This window comes from Melanostigma gelatinosum, assembly GCF_949748355.1.
Source record: "Melanostigma gelatinosum genome assembly, chromosome: 12".
Taxonomy (NCBI): domain Eukaryota; kingdom Metazoa; phylum Chordata; class Actinopteri; order Perciformes; family Zoarcidae; genus Melanostigma; species Melanostigma gelatinosum.
In genome coordinates, this window is record NC_136645.1 from 1,412,375 (window position 1) to 1,432,374 (window position 20,000).

General features: G+C 46.7%; 1 protein-coding gene across 2 annotated transcripts in view; it reads left to right on the top strand.

Annotated features, from left to right (window-relative positions):
- slc8a1b (solute carrier family 8 member 1b) overlaps positions 1–13,175 on the top strand; it is a 41,516-nt gene extending 28,341 nt beyond the window's left edge. The window contains exons 5-6 of one of the 2 annotated variants that reach the window (XM_079280056.1): positions 332–431; positions 9,884–13,175. In XM_079280056.1, the coding sequence (XP_079136182.1) occupies positions 332–335 (4 nt within the window). In that variant the 3' untranslated portion in view covers positions 336–431; positions 9,884–13,175. Of the gene's footprint in view, positions 1–331; positions 432–3,506; positions 4,600–9,883 lie in introns of those variants that run through there. The other variant, XM_079280057.1, reaches the window with a different exon arrangement.
- The last annotated feature ends 6,825 nt before the right edge of the window (positions 13,176–20,000 follow it).

The following is a 20,000-nucleotide window of genomic DNA, read 5'->3' on the forward strand; positions in this document are numbered from 1 at the left end:
GGCCAATGTGTAGCAAGGGGCGGACCCCATATATTAAGGATGATGCTGATGTGTTTAAGCGTGTCTTATGGTGGACCTCTGAGAGGGAAATCATTAGAGCCCATGCATGTTTAATTGTGTTGGCTGAATAACTTTGTTCGATAAATAAACCTATTGCTTTTGATTTAAACTATACGCCTCTGAGAGCTTCTGTTTCATTCTTAAACCTGCTCTAAAGTGTGAAAAACAGCTACAGCACATTTTTTCACAACAAAGTGGTGACCCCGACGTGATCTGATACGATACAGAGCTTCAGGTTAGAATGTTAACAGGCCTCTCCTTTTGATTCCAGATAACGGCGTAACACTCCCTTCGAGGCTGGGAACCCGATAATTGCCATCGGAGCGAAATTGCAGTCGGGGGGTCTGAGACGCACCGGTGCACATCTCAAGGTATGCAGAGACCTATTTAACTGAATTCTGCAACATTGTATTCATAGAAATATTCTAAAATGTGCTCAGACTGTCCGAACTGTAAGTATTTGCTTAGTATAGAATATGGTAAAGATTAAACACACAGCAACAGAGTTGTTATACAGCCATTTGGGGGTTTGTGAATATGTATGAATGTGCCCATCAGAAAACGTCAAATAACGGCGAGAAATGACGCATTTGTGATAGCGTAGATGTGAGGTGCTGTGAGCCGTGTAACGCATTTGCTCGCAGACACGCGCTCCACGCTGAACACTCAAATTCATGTTGCAAAAGGCGTGATTTCTAACGTACTTATGGGATGTTTTGGGCTACGAAGAAATTGCATAACATGACGGGGATATATGTATATGTCATTGATGTCATTGATAAACTGTATGGAGAAAACTGACTGCGGGATTCCCGTATTAAGAGCATCGAGTCTTCGGACATCAACTCGTGTGTAGCGATTCAGTAAAAAATAGTGTTACTCTGATTAGAGTTTCCTCGACGGAGTTTCTGGACGAGAGCACAGAAGTTGATTATATCGGTGTGTTGTTAATAACGGACGAGATTAATGAAAATGGCCAGAACGTGTACAGGTCCAGAGATGACCTAGGATAAAAAAGCAGTTAAATTGTATTATTTACGTTCTACCCTGATGGAGTAGTGGTTAAAATATCAGTCTTCGACGCGGTAGGTCCGGGATCAGCTCCCGGCTGTAACATTGTTTTTGACAAAAAGCAGCGGCCGTTGTGATGTATTAAAGAAGCAGAGCTCTTTGATATGTGTGTAAGATAGGGACAGAAATTATTATAATCTGACTGATTGTTTGCTGAAAAAGCATTTGTTTTTCATTTGTATCGTGGTCGAGAGATCAGCGGTACACAGTCTGTTTGATGAGATCGAGATAAAAGACAAATTGCTGTTACAATGCGTTTCTGATAAATGTGTGTCTAAAAAAAAAAAAAAAGAGTCAGTTCATCCGAAGGCCGTGCTTCTGACTGATTTACATTTAAAGAGACAGCCGTGTATGTTCTAATGTGTGTTCATTGTTTCACTGCATTTGTAAAAGTATTACTTACGTGCTAGACCGTATTTGTGAATTGTGCGCATTTCAAATTTGGTTTTAATTGGTGTTTACTGTGTTTGTTTGCTGAGAAGCAGTTGTCATTTGCGCAGGCGTCCAAGAGGTGTCTGTTTGTTTAGTTTGATAAAGTGGATTAGCTGTCACGGAATAGGGAAAGAATCCTTTATAATCTGACTGTTTTTTGGTTGCTAAAAAGCTGTTTGTCATTTGCGTTGTGATCGAACGATCAGTAGCGCTCCAGTCTGTTTGATGAGGTTGAGAAAAAAGCTTGCTGATGGAATGTGATGAGTGTGTAAAAAGAGCTGTACATCTCTTCTACAACTCCGTGTTTGTGACTGATTTATGCTTAAAGAGACGGCAGCGTGTGTTTTGATTATCTAGTAGGAATGCGGGTGACTCCGTGCTTGTGACTGATTTATGCTTATAGACACGGCTGCGTGTGTTTTGATTATCTAGTATGACTGCGGGTGACTATTTGCTGAGCTGTACGTTTTAACTTTTGTTTATTTGTTTGACTGTGTTTCTAAAGATATTCCTTTACCGCATTGGTGATCTCTGCGCATTTAAAAATGGCAGTGTGTTGCAATTTTGTTTGAATGAAAGTGCATGTTTGAAGCGTACATAACCACGGCTGTGTATGGATTCGATTTCGTTTAAATGAGTGCGATTATTAGGAGCATATATGTAAGCGCTGAGACCTGGTTCAGAGTTTATGCTGTTTCTGAGTTTCTTTGTGCGTTAGAGACAGCCAGCTGAGGCCGTGCTTGGTGTTTGAAAATGTTGGTGTGTTGTTTCAAAGGTTGGTGTCCAGAGTAGGGAAAACACACATTATACACGACTGTTACATTCACACACACACATAAATCACTAGAATATGCTGAGAGACAGCTGAGGGCTAATATAAGTGTCAGTTTTACTGGCATAGTTAAATTTATTGGAAAATTGTGTTCCTTAGGGATCGTTAGCAAAGTGTAATGCGGAAACACAGCAGTCCAGGAATGCTACCAGGAAGAAAAAAAAAAAAAAAAAAAAGTTTTAAAAGCTAATACACAGCTTCTATTGTTCCAGCCAGACAGTCGCTAAAAGTATGAATATACAAGGTTAACAGCTGCTACAAATCTTCTATTCATTTAGTCAAGACTGGCGGTGGGAATATTAGGGAGGATTTGACTACTCCTGATAAAAAATACAGACGCGGCCTTGATTTGTGTCTACTTACAAAGACAGTTACAAAGACAGTTAGCGGAAGATATTTAAAAAGGTGGGGGCAAGGTTAACACTCTCTCTCTGCCTTATAAAATATTTAGTTACAAGCCATTGCTTGAGTAATTAAAACATAGCATTTCACACCTAGCAGGGGTATATAGGCAGATTTGTAAATAATATATATTCATACACTGTTAAATAATATGCGTAATACTTGTAATGCTTATATGCGGAGTTGTGAGGTCACTGTATGAAGGTTTAAAACGCCGAGAGAAGCACTCCGTCATTCTCTCGTACAACAGAATAAAGATCAGTGACCTCTGCACGGTAATGCTTGCTAAAACCATAAGATTATGGCTGAAAATTGCCACATTAGTATAATGGACGAGCTTTTGTGTCCATTCACACAGAGACTTCGAAATAACTCTATAACTGTACTGTTTTCGTCCTCTTCACCATAAAGTGTTAATAATAAAATAGATCATCATTTCACACACACACATATTACAGAGAAAAGCAGGTTTTAAGACATGCAGCAGTGTGAATGACATTGATTTGAGTTCAACCAGACACCAGGAAACTTGGGAGGAGCGTTGGCTCCCTCTGCTGGTGCTTTTGAAAAAAAAAAAAACATTTGTCCTGCATGTTGGCTTTTCTGTGGCCTATTCAAGAACTGCAACAGGAACAATGGACAGGAGTTTTTGGCTCCATCGTGTGGACATTTGGGAATACTGATTTCAGACTCTCATTGCATGTTACAGAAACACCCATCATGGCGGAGAAATTCTCCTCTTATCTGAGCATCTTGGAGAATGCTGTCCAGGAACAGAGCAGGATTAATGGACGAAGCAAACTTTGGCCAGTGGAACAACACGCCTACCAACGATTGATAAAAAGATGGAAAGATAAAGCCATTTGGGATGGAGAACGGCTGAATTGTTCCCCTTCAGAAGAGATGGTACAACAGATGAACAGGGAAGTGATGAGACACTGTGAAGAGAAGAAGAACGAATGGCAGGACAGAAATCCAAGATATCTAAACATGGGAAAAAGAACAGCAAGAAACAACGCAGCTGCAGAAAAAGGCGTCTGGCCTTATCTTAAACGGTGCTTCGATTTTGATAACAACAGGATGGGCAGCAAGCTGATTCTCACTGGAATCGAGAAGAGATGGATGGAGCGGGTTGGCAAAGAGCCATGGAACGCAATGGAGCTGGATGCTGAAGCAGCACGTTCACCACTAGAGGCCGCCAAACACAGCGGAGGCATGTTTCCGGCCCTAACACCCTCATCCACTGCCCCTCCCTCATATGCCGACAACCCATTCACCCCTATCGACAATGACAAGCCCAAGCATGAACAAAGCAACCTGTATCCTGACCTGCCACCGCAACACAAAGACATGCATGAACATGAACAAAGCCAACTGCACCCGGATCTCCCACCTCCCCCTCCCGATTATGTGCCCACCAATAACCCTTTCATTCAGGCTCCAGTAAGACCAGTATCAAAGGGGTTCCTGAAAGGCATCTTCGCAGTAGATGAAGGAGAGCTGCAGATACCTGTCTCAGTAGAGGAAAAAGAGAGAAGAAAAAGAGCGAAGCAAGTTGAGAAGACTGTGGGATACCTGATGACTCAACTGAGCGCCCTAGGGCTGCGAAACACACCCGGACCTGAAACTACACCTACACTAATTGTCGACGCACACAATGAGCCACGCTTCGATGCTTTCGAATCGACTGCCCCACTCGAAACTCGGCACAGAGTGAGCAACTCAATCAGAGACCGTTACCAACACAGACAAGAAGACGAAACACAAGAGGATATTCAAATCCTGGAACAACAACTGGAGGAGCTCGAACAGCTGGAAAAAGCCCATTCAGCAACAGGCTATACGCCTTACATGGAGGCTAGTGGATATGCTATACCACAAGCGGACCTGTGGGTTCCTGGTACAGAGGAAGAGAAGGAGCTGATCGAACTAGCTGCACAGCCAGCCAACGAACACAAATGGCCACAAACACATGAAGTACAGAGGCTAACGCTAAATGGAAATTTCACAGGATATGCCACAGCCCCATCAACAACGCGCAGTGGACAACAATATGGGCCTAACTCATGTCAGATGCCACTCAGACCAGCTCCAACAGCTGCAGCCCCTCACCAGATGGCATTTATTCCCTTCTCCTTCATGGACATGTCAACACTGCTGACTGCCCTTCCTTCACTGTCTTCAGGAGCAGAGCCATGGCTAGAAGAGCTAGATAAATATACAAAGTCCCACAAACTGGCACTTGGTGACTACAGAGGCCTGCTGGCCAGAGCATCTGACCCACACACACTGAAAAAGCTTGAAGCCGTAGCAGGAACCACAAACGCGCCTGACCCCACGCCCATAGGCGGTGTCAGGCTGTTACTACATCAGGCCTTAAGAAGAGAGTACCCCACCCCAACAGACCACAGCCAAATGTCAACCTTCATGGCCAAGCCTGGGGAGCCTGCTGCAGATCTCCTAGCTCGCGCTGAGCAAGTATGGAGAACAACATTTAGAGAATCCCCAGATGCATCTCAGACATCAATGGCACTCTGGAGAAGCATGGTGACCAAAGGATTGCCTGCAAAGGTAAGAGAGGCGATTGAAAACACTGTGGCCATCGCCTCCTTCACTCAATCTGCATGGAGAGAACATGTACTGCATCACTATGATAAACACAGAACAGCTGCAGAAGCATCAGATGTGGAGCTCAAGGCACTGCAAGTGGCACTGATGAAGAGACAGCTGTCTGACCTGGACACGGCCCAAAAGATTGCAAAGGACAAAAAGAAGCAGATGGCTCAACTGGAACCACTAGCAGCACAAGTGGTCCCTGTAATGGTGCAGCAACCATGGCAACAAAACCAAAGAGGAGGACAAAGAGGAGGTGATCAAGGGGGTGGCCAAGGAGGCACTTTCTACTGCTACACCTGTGGAAAACCAGGCCACTACTCACGTAACTGTCACACACGTGACCTGTCACATCAACAAGGCCCAACACGTGGAAGAGGAAGAGGACCCAGAGGAAGAGGAAATTATCAGAGAGGAAGAGGAGGCTTTCAGGATCCACGAAACCAGAATCAAGCTGGACAGCCATACCAGGCGCCACTAGGAGGCACTGAGCAATGGACGCAAAATGATCCTAGCTCCGGAGAAAATGTCAACCAGGCACTACAAGCTCAGTGGGCGAATAACTATTATCCCTACTAGGACACCCCACAACCACCTGGCACCGGCATCATGAAATTTGGACTAGCAAGTGAGCCAACTCTCACTTGCACAATAAACGGACAGGCACACACATTTTTGGTGGACACAGGGGCAACATATTCCAGCCTCACGTCTCCACAGGTCCTGTCATCTAAATATGTGTCAGTGGTTGGGGTCTCAGGCGCGCCAGAACGCCAGTGGTGCACTAAACCTTTAAATGTCCAAATTGGAAGTCAACAATGGTCACACAGCTTCCTATCAGCGCCAAACTGCCCAGTAAACCTACTGGGCCGCGATCTGATGACTAAATTCGGTCTAACAATATGGCTAAACAACGAAGGGGTCCAAGTCTCACTGGACCCTCCCCCTGCAAGCACACTATCAATGCCTGTGCGAATACTATCTATGCCACAAACGTCCATTAATGTGGAATCATTGGATGAAGAAGTGTACTGGCTGAGATGTCTAGCCACAGGACCAAGCACACCAACAATTCAATTCTGGTTCAACATACACAGAGAACAGATCCAAAGACTGCATCCATATAAAACTCCTCTACCATATGTGCACTGCACTATGAATGTCACGGACGATCCAGACTGCCCATATGCTGAAGATTGGGACATCAATATGGCACACCTAACTCCACAAATAATATGTCATGATGTGTATTGTGGAAAAGAAGGCGTGGCAGCAGCAGTGATATTGGATGATTATCAGACCAAGTGGTATGGTCTCAGCAAAGAATCTGCTCCACACGTCACCCTAGCGGTTGGATTTGGACAAGAGGCCAGAGGACTCGGCCCCATGATTAAAAGAGCACATACTCTGTCATGGACACACACAGATACAGCAGGACTGCTGAAGGCAACAGAAGAAGATATGTGGCGATGGATCATCTCTACCAAAGAACACACACTACCTGAACATTTACCACTGCCACGCCATCATGGTAAACCATGCACTGACCATCCTGCAACTCAAGCTCTATTGGACGGCGTGCCTGCGACACTATGGACGACTGGCCCTTATGATGTGGGAAAATTGGCAACGGTCAAACCTGTGAAGGTGACGCTGTTGGATCCATTTGCACCTCCTATCTGGCATCCACAGTACAAACTAAAGCCAGAACAAATCGCAGGCATCGCCCCGACCATTGCAGGTCTGTTACAAGCTGGAGTGTTGGTGAAAACTCGATCACCATACAATACAGCGATATTGCCAGTGCAGAAGGCCGGAAACAACACAGGCTGGCGGATGGTACAAGATTTTCGACCAATCAATGATGCCACACAACCGGCGTCATATCCAGTTCCAGATCCACATATTGCCTTAACAAATCTCAGCCCACAGCACTCATATTTCACAGTAATTGACCTCGCTAACGCCTTCTTCAGCATCCCTCTGGACAAAGACTCACAGACACTGTTTGCTTTCACATTCAACGACCAGCAATACACCTACTCTCGCCTGCCACAAGGCTTTCGTTGTTCTCCAGGTTTGTTCAACCATCATCTCAGACTACACTTGTCTGATATAGAGGTGCCGGATGGTGTCGTCCTCATACAATATGTGGATGACCTCCTGATTGCTGCCCCATCTTCTGCCACCTGCCTGGAGGCCACTGAGACTCTGCTGCTGCTGTTAGCCTCAAAAGGCTACAAAGTTAAGAAGACCAAGGTCCAAACATGTAGGAGACAAGTCACATTCCTGGGTCGCACTCTCTCATCTAGCGGCCTGGCTGTAAGCACAGCCCACAGAGACAGCATTCTCCATCATGACAGACCTATCACCGTGGGACATATGCTGTCATTCCTGGGTCTAACAGGCTACTCTCGTAGTCACATTCCAGACTACACTGACCTCACCACCTGTCTCAGAAGCCTGCTCAAGGAACCAGGAACTAGAAACACCTCTGCCCCACTGGTGTGGACACAAGACGCTGAAGACGCGTTCACCAAACTCAAACAGACTTTGTCACATGCCTCGGCTCTTCAAGCTCCAGACTATTTACTCCCTTTTCACCTAGATGTTTCTGAACAAAAAGGAGGGATGGTAAATGCAGTTTTGTATCAGAAAAAAGGGGGAGAAAGAGTGGTACTCATGTATCACTCATCAAAACTGGACCCAGTTGAAGTTGGCCAATCCACCTGTACAAGACACATGGCGGCAATTGCAAAGGCGATCGAGAAAACATCCCACATTGTCATGTGCCACCCTCTGAAAATCCACACACATCATGGTGTGGCTGCATTCCTCCTCAGCAAAGAATTCACATTCGGAGCTGCAAGAAAATCGAAAATTCAAAGAGAATGCACAAGACCACATATTGTCTATGAAACAGGAGGAATCAATATGGCGTCATCACTACAACAAGGACAAGGAGATCAACCACACAGCTGCGAAGCAAGAGCAATCATTGAAAACAAACTAAGGCCAGACCTGGGAAATACACCAATCCCAGGAGCAGAAATGTGGTTATACACGGATGGATGTTGCTACAAAGGAGAAGACGGAAACACAGCATCCTATGCTGTGGTGAGACAATTCGAAGACATGGAACACACAATAGTAGCATCAGGTATCCTACCTCAACCAGCATCAGCACAACTGGCAGAAGTCGAAGCGCTCATACAAGCCTTGAAAATAGCAGAAGGAAAATCTGCAAACATCGTCACAGATTCTGCTTACGCACATGGAGCAGCTCACGTTGATGGGCCCATGTGGCGAAGAAGAGGATACACAACATCAATGGACGCACCCATCAAACACAAGAAGGAAATCATGGCACTGGTGGAAGCTATGAAGCTACCAAAAAGAGTGGCAATCATGAAATGCAAAGGACATGATGGCAAGGCAAAGACCAGAATAAGTGTGGGAAACGACAAGGCAGATGAAGCTGCTAAAGAAGTAGGAGGATACAGACCAAAACAGATGGTTCTGAAAATAGCCATACAAGAACCCGAAATCACTGAAGAAACACTGATTGAGATACAGAAGAAGGCTGGACCATACGAATGGTCTGAATGGCAAAGGAAAGGAGCAACAAAAGGAGAAAGTGGACTTTGGAGATCCCATGATGGCAGAGTGGTATCACCAGCAGAATTATGTGTCTCACTGATACCAGAGGCACATGGACCAACGCACGAAGGAAAGAAAGGAACATTACAAAGGGTGGAAGCACTGTGGTGGCACCCACGCATGGAAAGCATGGTGTCCCTCTTCTGCGACGAATGCACCACCTGTGGGGATCACAATGTGAAGAAACCGTACAAGACACCTATGGGCTCTTATCCTGTACCATCAGCCTGCTTCCAAGACATCAGCATAGACTTTACTGACATGGGACATGATAACAGAGTACAAGGAAAAAGATACATTTTGGTAATGGTTGACAGATTCTCAAAGTGGGTAGAGGCAATCCCAACTAAAAAAGAAGACGCACAGACAGTAATAAAGTGGCTGCAAACAGAACTAATACCTCGCTATGGTGTTCCTAGATGCATAAGGTCCGATAATGGTTCACATTTCAGTAATAAGCATTTGCAGGAAGTGGAAGCCAGACTAGGAATCAGACATAGATATGGATCAGTGTATCATCCACAGTCACAAGGACTGGTAGAGAGGGCAAATCAGACGCTAAAATCAAAAATAGCAAAGACATGTGCGGCATCAAAGCTGACATGGGTTGAAGCCTTACCATTAGCTCTAATGGCAATGAGGAGCGCACAAGGAAATGAGACGCATCTTTCACCACATGAGTTAATGACAGGGAGGCAAATGCCTGGTCCTCCAAGAGACAGTAGTCATATTCCTGCTTTAGATGTGCAGCAAGTTGAAATGAAGGCATATATGACTGCGTTAATCACTCTCACGGAGGCTCTCTCCAAACAGGTCCTGCGGACCAGTGCAGCTGACCAGGAGGAAGTGAAAAATCTCATCCGAGTGGGTGACTGGGTCAGGGTCAAAGTTCACAAGAGAAAGTGGACTGACCCCAGGTGGACAGGGCCGTACGAAGTGAAGGAGGTTACTTCACACTCGGTCCAGGTCATAGGTAAATCAGGAGCACCTTGGCACCACCTGTCACATTGTGCCCCAGCATCTGAGCGTTCCAGACCCTTAGCAGAGGTCCGAGGTGATCTGGCGCAAAATGGAGTGTGAGTGTAATCTGTTGGGGGAAACAGACATCCAGCCACAGGGGATTCATCCCACTCCAGGTACCTGGAAAGACATGGGGATAGGTAAAAGAACTGGGTGGGTCCTATTGGGTTTGGGTGTGGCATTTGTGATATTCTTGACTTTGGGATTGAAAATGGGGGACAAAACAGTGAACAAACCGACTAGCGGAAACTATGGCTGTCTGCCAGAGGCAGTGCAAAATCTGACAGGGTTTGAGAGTCATCCAAGCTGCAATCTGACAACAAGTGGCAAGGATGTGAACATGCAAAATCTGACAAGGTTTGAGAGTCATCCAAGCTTCAATCTGACAACAAGCGGCGAGGATGTGAACAAAACTCAAAACGACCTCGAGAGAGGGAAGGTTAGGCAAAAAAGAGATGCCTCAGAACCGGCATACAAGCCACCACCAAAAGCGTGTCGTGCATATCTGACCTTAAACTATACCAAGGGGAGCAAAACCGTTTTTACTTTTGATTTGTGTGATGTGATTAACTGTGGAAGAAGTCCAAGAGCATGGAGAGGTCGTGCTGTGTATTTGTGTGCTGACAATGCCATAGTCAACAGATGTGAGAATTACGTGAACGTCCCGTCCATAGCGTTTTGTCATTCCTGGGGGGCGGTAACTAAGCACACAGGGCGGTGGAAGCCAACAATGCGAGGGGAAAGTCCGAGAAGGACCTTATGGGACAAAATAGACTTCCAACGAGACTTTTCAGCAACAGCCAATCCCTTATCTCTGTCCCTGAACAACGTCACCAAAAGCAGCACAGGAAAAAACATAATATGGTTCGCCCTATTAGTGGACGTCCCAGGCAAAGACCCGAGAGTAGGAATTCAAATAAACATAATTCCGCACAGACAACCGCTACCACCAGACCCACCTACTGTCTTATCAGAAGACTTTTCTAAATGGACTCCCCAACAGGTGATCCAATTAGCTACAGGACAAGGAAGCGACAATGTATGGTTAAATTGGATTGTTGATAATGCTATAAAAAACAAAATGAGTGGCTGTGTAGCTTGTGCTGCAGCTAGACCAGCTATGTTCACCGAACCAGCACCACTATATCCTGAATCTGACCCAACAGGATACGCGTGCATGACAAAAATGACTAAAATGGCTACTCCACCACATTGCACTACTCTGGCATCCATATTCCCACCGATAGACAACCAAACTGCAGTAGGTTATTTCAAAGCTTACAAAGGACTAGGATCCAGATATGTCTGTTACCATTTCACCAACGATAGAGCTCAAATCCACCTAGGTAGTGTGCCAGAAGACTGGTGCAACATGACACGACCAGGCTCAGAGATAGGTTCTTGGGCTAGGGGAGGGCTATTCTACTACTGTGGGGGTCTGCGCTTATTCACTAACATACCACCATCTACAATAGGAGTCTGTGCTATGGTGAGGCTGGCAATGCCACTTACCTTAGTGGGAGACAAAATAATACAGGACCAAAACAAAGTACAAAGCCTGACCCAACGCAGACGCAGACATATCTTAGCTAAAAGAGCAGCTGAAGCTGAGTTCAGCCTGGACAGAGGTCCAACTTACATAGATGCTATCGGAGTGCCCAGAGGAGTGCCTAATGAATACAAATTGGTAGACCAAATTGCAGCAGGTTTTGAGAGTGTCGCAAGTATTATTCCATGGATAACTGTGAATAAAAATGTTGATCGTATCAATTATGTGCATTACAATGTTCTTCGTTTGGCTAATCATACTAGGGATGCAATAGAGGGTCTGGCTGAGCAGCTGGCCCCTACTTCTTTGATTACTGTACAAAACAGAATGGCTTTGGACATGTTGCTTGCTGAAAAAGGAGGTGTTTGCTCAATGTTTGGAGACCTGTGTTGCACTGTCATCCCCAACAATACTGCGCCGGACGGTTCAGTCACAAAAGCACTGAATAGTCTGAGGGCACTGTCAAACGAAATGCAGGAAGCATCAGGTGTGAACAATCCATTTGGAGATTGGATGGAAAACATGTTTGGAAAATGGAAGCACCTGATCTTGTCAATAGCAGTGTCAGTGGGTGTGTTCATTGCAATATTGGTCTCATGTGGATGTTGTATAATACCCTGTATTCGTTCTTTGGTTGGCCGTCTCATCACCACTGCCCTCTCCAAGGAACCATTACCACCCCCTCCTTATGGCGCTTACCCAGTATGGGAAGAGCAGAACAGCCTGGTAGGGTCAGGAGAGGCAGAGGAAGACACCAGCGTGTGAACAGGGTAGGAAAGTAAAGAAAGTGACGTCCTTCAGACGTCAAGAGAGGGATTTGTTGATAAAATTAGCATATATACAGTTTTAATCAGCAATTAGCTCATATACAGCTTAATCAACAGCTAGTTTATATGCAGCTTTAAGTAGCAACTAGCTTATATACAGTTTATTCAACAGCTAGCTTATATACAGCTTAATCAGCAACTAGCTTATATATACAGTTTAATTAATCACTAGTATATTTGTAGTTTTAATAACCATTATCTTATGCAGCACTATTAACCACTTATACAGTGCTCACAACACAGCAAGGCCAGAGAGAAGCAGGTGAGAGGTTACTTATTTAACTGCGTCACATAAGAACAGGCAGCCATCTTTAGAGAAGATAAGGAAGACACAATAGACAGTGAGATTCAAGCGAGGGCCAACGCCCAGCTGAGCCCGGCTTTCTCCACACACTCTTTCCCAGGTCCTCTCGCCTCAAACTCTCACTCACACTGACGGAAACCAACGCCTATTGGGAGGGGCCAAAGGTGAATGGACATTCACGGCCTCCACCCAGGTGTCATAACGTACAAACGTGCCACGCCTGCATCTTTGACTTTGGCCAATGTGTAGCAAGGGGCGGACCCCATATATTAAGGATGATGCTGATGTGTTTAAGCGTGTCTTATGGTGGACCTCTGAGAGGGAAATCATTAGAGCCCATGCATGTTTAATTGTGTTGGCTGAATAACTTTGTTCGATAAATAAACCTATTGCTTTTGATTTAAACTATACGCCTCTGAGAGCTTCTGTTTCATTCTTAAACCTGCTCTAAAGTGTGAAAAACAGCTACAGCACATTTTTTCACAACACACGCGAAGAGGCGACGCATCGAACCTCAGCTGTGATTCTGCTGCGTTGGTCTTTTTGGGGATCGAGAAGAACTTCTTTTCTGTTTCCCCCCCTCTTCATGCAGCCTTTACAACAGGTTTACATAGCTGGCATAGTTTTGGTCAGTTAGCAACCAGGGGGACTTTTCCAAAAAAGGGATGAGACGTGTTTGGACTGCTGCGTGTACAGATGATGTCAGGAGTCCAGTGGTTGGCAGCAGACTGGACGCTGCAGCTGGATCCTAGAGTGTGTGAGCAGAAAGGAAGGACACTTTTCATCCCCTATGGAGGACAGAGGAGACAGATCTGCATGTATTCTTGAAGAGAGCACTCTTACTTTGAAAGCAAGCCACTTCCTGCTACTCCCCTGCGGCCCCTGAGTAGTATGTTCCAATAGTTAGCTCTGTTGGTCTGCTGTAGACAGCACGGTTTCAGTTCTCTACTCACACAGGAACCTCCTCTGGCCGATCAGTGGGTTATCGGAGCACTGACTGTGGATTCACGGCCCTGAAGGCCCCGCCCATGGTACGGTTCTTGGTGGGGAGTGAAGAAGAGTAAATGTTGACGGCGTGATAGGACGAGCTGCCAGTGGACTAAAGGTCAAGAGGAGTGACTCGGTGTCTTGGAAAACCTTCAAATGAGGTGAGACCGCGTGGGCGGGCCAGATGGTTCGACGCCCGTTTAATGATGAAAGAAGCCGTCGTCCACGTGTGAATCTCCGAGAATGTGGATGTTGCCGAGAGAAGAGCAACGGTGTCCTGTTAGTGCGGTGGAGTTAAAGACGCGTTGAGAGAGAATCCTCTGGTGCATCTACTTCATCCACATCATTCCCTCCTTTCTCAAACGTGCATTCATGAGTTCTATACCTTTCATCTGTTCTCTCATTGAACCTAAAACCAGGTTGTCTCTGATTTCACTCGGGCTGCTGAGGGAACGTGGTGTTAATGAGAGCAGCAGAGCTAATGACTACAGAACGCTGCAAAGGGAGGCAACAAGGCTGCACAACTCAAACGAACAGACAACACTGTAAATGGACCCATTAGTTCTACTAACAGCTCCACCGCTGTGCCAGAGAACCTTCACTTCTATCCTCTCATGCATGATTCAGTTATTTTAATTTCTCTCACTTGAAGAGGAACTTTAACTGGTTATGAAACGGCCTCGTTTTAATCCTGATCCTCTATCTGACCAACATCAGTGAAGAGACCATCAGAGAGAAGAAGCTCTGTTTCTATAGAGAAACCATTTACAGGTTCACCAGAACCTCCTTCAGAACCTCCACCGTGGACAGACCCAGATCCTCCAGCAGAGACCGGTCCACCGTGGACGGACCCAGATCCTCCAGCAGAGACCGGTCCACCGTGGACAGACCCAGATCCTCCAGCAGAGACCGGTCCACCGTGGACAGACCCAGATCCTCCAGCAGAGACCGGTCCACCGTGGACAGACCCAGATCCTCCAGCAGAGACCGGTCCACCGTGGACAGACCCAGATCCTCCAGCAGAGACCGGTCCACCGTGGACAGACCCAGATCCTCCAGCAGAGACCGGTCCACCGTGGACAGACCCAAATCCGGCTTCACCCCCAGCCTTGGACCTGCAGTCGGAGCTCCGGAGGGCCTCCTCCTCCTCCTCCTCCTCCTCCAGGAGCAGAGCTTCTCCTCTCTGGGAGCCAACACCGACACCACGCTGCTGGAGACCCAGGACGTGTTGCTGGACCCGCTGGAGGGAAGGGAGGCACGGGAGAACCAGGACCAGGACTGAGAGGGGCAGACTGTCAGACCTGCTGCAGTAGAATGAGAGGTTTTCTAAATGGAGTCTGGCTCATTGAACAATGAAGTGGTTACTTGGAGGTCTTGAGAATCCACTTGTAATCCAGAGTGGCACCGTGTCAACATTACAGTTGTAAAGAAACAGACTGACATGCGTCAGTGGAGGCGTTTAAACTGTGAGTCAGCCGGAGCCGTGATAACCGAGTGGAAGTTAAACTGATCCGCGACGCGACACTGAGTCTTGCCTTGTCTTATTTTCTGACATTGTCGTTACCCCGCAAGCTGGTCTGCAGACCGCAAAGTGTACAAAGAGAGGAACAGTGTGCACATCCGTACGCTAGTGAAGCTGTTGAGCTCTCTGTCACGCTACTGTACCTCCAGTATGTGGAGAGTCAAAGAGCAACCAGCTTCCACACGAACGTGCAGAATGTGTGTGCATGTATCATGCATGTGTGCGTGCACTAATGCTATGCAGGGCATACATTATAAATGAGTCTGTCGGTTTGGCTCCTGTGGGATCCGACCCCGATGAGTTCTCCCGCGATCCCGGGAAGAAGAGAATAATTGGAGAGTTCCAGCTGGGAATTCCCTCTCAGCTTTAAGCCGCCTGGAAGGTGAGCGAGCGGTTTACCTCCACGTCCTCGTGCATCACTGGGCCGCCAGCAGCGAGAGGAACCCAGAGGAACCCAGAGGAACCCAGAGGAACCCAGGGGAACCCAGGGGAACCCAGGTCCACCGTGTGCTGCGCCTCGTGGTCCTGCTCTAACCCCGTCACTGAGGCCGGGGGCGGCACACAATCATCCATCTTAACGAGATAACAAGCATTTCAATGAGTGGTAATTAAAGTTAACAAAGGAATCCCTCCTTTCCAAAACAAATCACCTCGTTTCAGCTCCTGTTTTTATGAGCGTATTAGGAAAAACTGAATGAAGCAGGCTTGATGAGAGACTAGAAATAAGAACCTTTATCTCCAGAGATTTAGCTTCTTCTCTCTCTTTGGAGATTTGGTGCATCAGAAAGCGTACATGGACCTGTGTGACGGACTAGAGCTCACTGCTTCAGCCTATGAATAGACTTTATAGACTAGAATGTTCTCGCCCCTCTGGACCACAAAACCCACCAGCGAGATTAAAATAGCATGTTTTCCTTAAACTGTCGCCAAAACTACGCCGTTTATCACATCCAGACGCTGCACAAACTGTCATCATGGTCAAATTTTCATCTTTCCGACCAGCCTTGAACTCATCATGTGTGAGGAACGCTTTCATCAAATCACTTTATTCTGTGTTCTTACAACTATGAAGTCATGAATGATTCATCTGAGAGCAACAGTCCTGTTGCAACAATTCTGAGCTGGTGCTGAACACAGAGCGGAGAGAGGAGGAGAGAGAGGAGAGGAGGAGGGGAGCACCAACGCATGTAGCTCCAACGCATGTAGGGCCAACGCATGTAGCGCCAACGCATGTAGGGCCAACGCATGTAGGGCCAACGCATGTAGCGCCAACGCATGTAGGGCCAACGCATGTAGGGCCAACGCATGTAGGGCCAACGCATGTAGCGCCAACGCATGTAGCTCCAACGCATGTAGCGCCAACGCATGTAGCGCCAACGCATGTAGGGCCAACGCATGTAGGGCCAACGCATGTAGGGCCAACGCATGTAGGGCCAACGCATGTAGCGCCAACGCATGTAGCGCCAACGCATGTAGGGCCAACGCATGTAGCGCCAACGCATGTAGCGCCAACGCATGTAGGGCCAACGCATGTAGGGCCAACGCATGTAGGGCCAACGCATGTAGGGCCAACGCATGTAGCGCCAACGCATGTAGGGCCAACGCATGTAGGGCCAACGCATGTAGGGCCAACGCATGTAGGGCCAACGCATGTAGCGCCAACGCATGTAGCGCCAACGCATGTAGGGCCAACGCATGTAGGGCCAACGCATGTAGCGCCAACGCATGTAGGGCCAACGCATGTAGCGCCAACGCATGTAGCGCCAACGCATGTAGGGCCAACGCATGTAGGGCCAACGCATGTAGGGCCAACGCATGTAGGGCCAACGCATGTAGCGCCAACGCATGTAGGGCCAACGCATGTAGCGCCAACGCATGTAGCGCCAACGCATGTAGGGCCAACGCATGTAGGGCCAACGCATGTAGCGCCAACGCATGTAGCGCCAACGCATGTAGCTCCAACGCATGTAGCACCAACGCATGTAGCTCCAACGCATGTAGCGCCAACGCATGTAGCGCCAACGCATGTAGCTCCAACGCATGTAGCTCCAACGCATGTAGCACCAACGCATGTAGCTCCAACGCATGTAGCGCCAACGCATGTAGCGCCAACGCATGTAGCGCCAACGCATGTAGCGCCAACGCATGTAGCGCCAACAGAGGCAGTGAGGAAGTTCAGGAAGCATTCAACATGTTCATTAGACCTCAATGATGCACAAAAAACAATCCATGTCAACGTAACTTTTGTTTGTTTTGGACACCTTTTTAAAGTAATACTCTAATTTAAATAAACGTCTGTTAAAGGTTCAGTGTGTCGTATTTAGGGTGATCTATTGGGCAGAAATGGAATATTTTATTATCCAGTGTGTTTTCTTTAGTGTATAATCACCTGAAGATGAGAATCGTGTTTCCGTTGCCTTAGAATGTTTCTACAGTAGCCCACCACGGACAAACCTAAATACCAGTTTGTTTTTTTTGCGTCCGGCCACCGTAGTTGTCCTACACCAGGGGTGTCCAAACTACGGCCCGCGGGCCAAGTACGGCCCGCGGTCCATTTTTAATTGGCCCGCAGCAACTTCTAAAAATATAATGTAATATGGCCCACACTTGAAACTTGCGCTTGACTGTATTGTACTTCTTAGTTTCACCACTAGGTGGAGATACTGTGTTGAACAAGGCAGCTTCTCCACAAAATAAGAGCAATCAAAGAAACGTTTAGCCCCGGATGATGACACGTCCTACACTGGTGCCGAGCGAGAACAGAAAGTTAAATGGCAGTTAGCTCAATAAGAGTGTTTTTTTTCCGTGGAAACAAAACACAAGAAAAAGTCACAATAGCAGCCACGAGGTAGCTTAACTCATTGCCCGCCACGGAAACCTTTCTCAGATGGTGACTTCATAAAACAGTGCCTCACTAAAGTCGCAAGTGCCCGGAATAAATGCAGGAATTCAACAACGTTAGCGTGTCCAGAAACACAGTTGTGCGGCGAATCGAAGACTTGTCAGCTAACCTAAACCATCAAGTGTCAGATAAAGCAAGTGCTTTTGCGTTTTACTCCATTGCATATGATGAGAGCACAGATACCACAGACACCGCACAGCTGTTCATTTGTTTGACGATCATTTCTGCATTAGGAGCTGCTTGATTTTAGGAGTCTAAAGAGCACAACAACAGGTAAGGACATGTTTGAAGCTGTGTCAGATGCAATTGACAAGATGGGACAAGCTGTGTGGAGTTATAACAGATAGGGCTCCAGCTATGAAAGGCGAGCGCAAGAGAGCGGAGGTGAGGCCGTTAAAATGCAGCGTATCACCCACCAACAAGCCCTCTGAGCTTGGCGATGTGATGAACACGGTTGTGAAAACTGTCAACATAATTCGAGCATGAGGGCACTCTACGCAACTTCAATGTTGCGCACTTCCCCACGCAGTCCGAAGTCAAATGTGCTTTTCCAAAGGCCAACCTTTCTGCTGAAAGGGGGAAATACGTGTCCGTGATAACGTCTCTCGTGACAGAACTCAGTCAGTGCTTACGTGGCGGCTGGTCAATAGAGGGCGATAGGGCGCCGCCCCACCTTGAGCCACAACAAATAAAATAAAATGAATAATAATCATAATAAACTATACAAATTGTCAATATTCGTGTTTTTGAAATATGGAATCACCCAGTAATATGTGTAAAATATGATATCTGCGGTGAATGTATGCTTTTCCTGCATGTCCTCTCTGCGTGTGCACGTCTCAGCAGCTCTGTGGCGCTGGAGAAACTGCCCAAAAGAGCAGTGAAGCAGTTTAGCCAATTGCTGATTAAAGATATAAATGTGTGACATACAATTTAGCCAATCAGCGCCCTCAAATAGATTCAGCTTGGAGCAGAATCGGTTATGCCCAAAGCTGCGCGTTCCCGTCCGGACGAGTCTCTACAGGCGGGCGCGAGCTCCAGCGCGAGCACTACTCCTCCAAGACCCGTTTGAGAGGAGAACTTTGAGGAGAAACTGCAGAGCTGATATCAGATCAACCTGACCTCACAATCAGACAGCAGACTAGCAGGAAAGGGAAGCAGTACATGCGAAGCTACCAGCTGTAAATAAGATGTCCTGACGTGTTTGTCAAAGTGTTATTTTCTGCTTTTTTTCATGTTGGAATAAATGTTAAATATTTAACTGCAAAGTAGCAATACGTGTTTGATACCTTAATTTATTTAGCATTAAATCATACTGGGATGTTTGCTGAAATTGATTGGATGTGGCACAGCCCTACCTAGAACATGTTCCACCAGCTGCCATGGCTTTCAATATGTTTCTCTCATTGAGAGAAACATCGAGCTGTTCTCAACTCCCTTCTATTTGAATAATGAGTCTGTTCGGCTCAACATACGTGAGCAAACATCTCTGTTAAATCTGAACAAAAGCACATTGAGAACCAAATTTGATTGATTTTGCTCACTTTAACACACTAGGGGTGAGGCGATCGGACCTGAGTGGCCCAGCCCTTGGTATATTTTTCTGTATGTGGCCCTCAGTGAAAAAAGTTTGGACACCCCTGTCCTACACGCTGTGCACACGGGAGAAGTTGTGCAATGATCGGTTGAAATCTAATAAAATAAAGCATCTCTCTGGCAGGTTGGAATGAAGGTAATATAACGGTGCAAGAGAAGAGGTCTTTGAGATGGTCACTTAAAGCACACGCTGCACGACGTTGAGTGACAGAACTTGTATCCG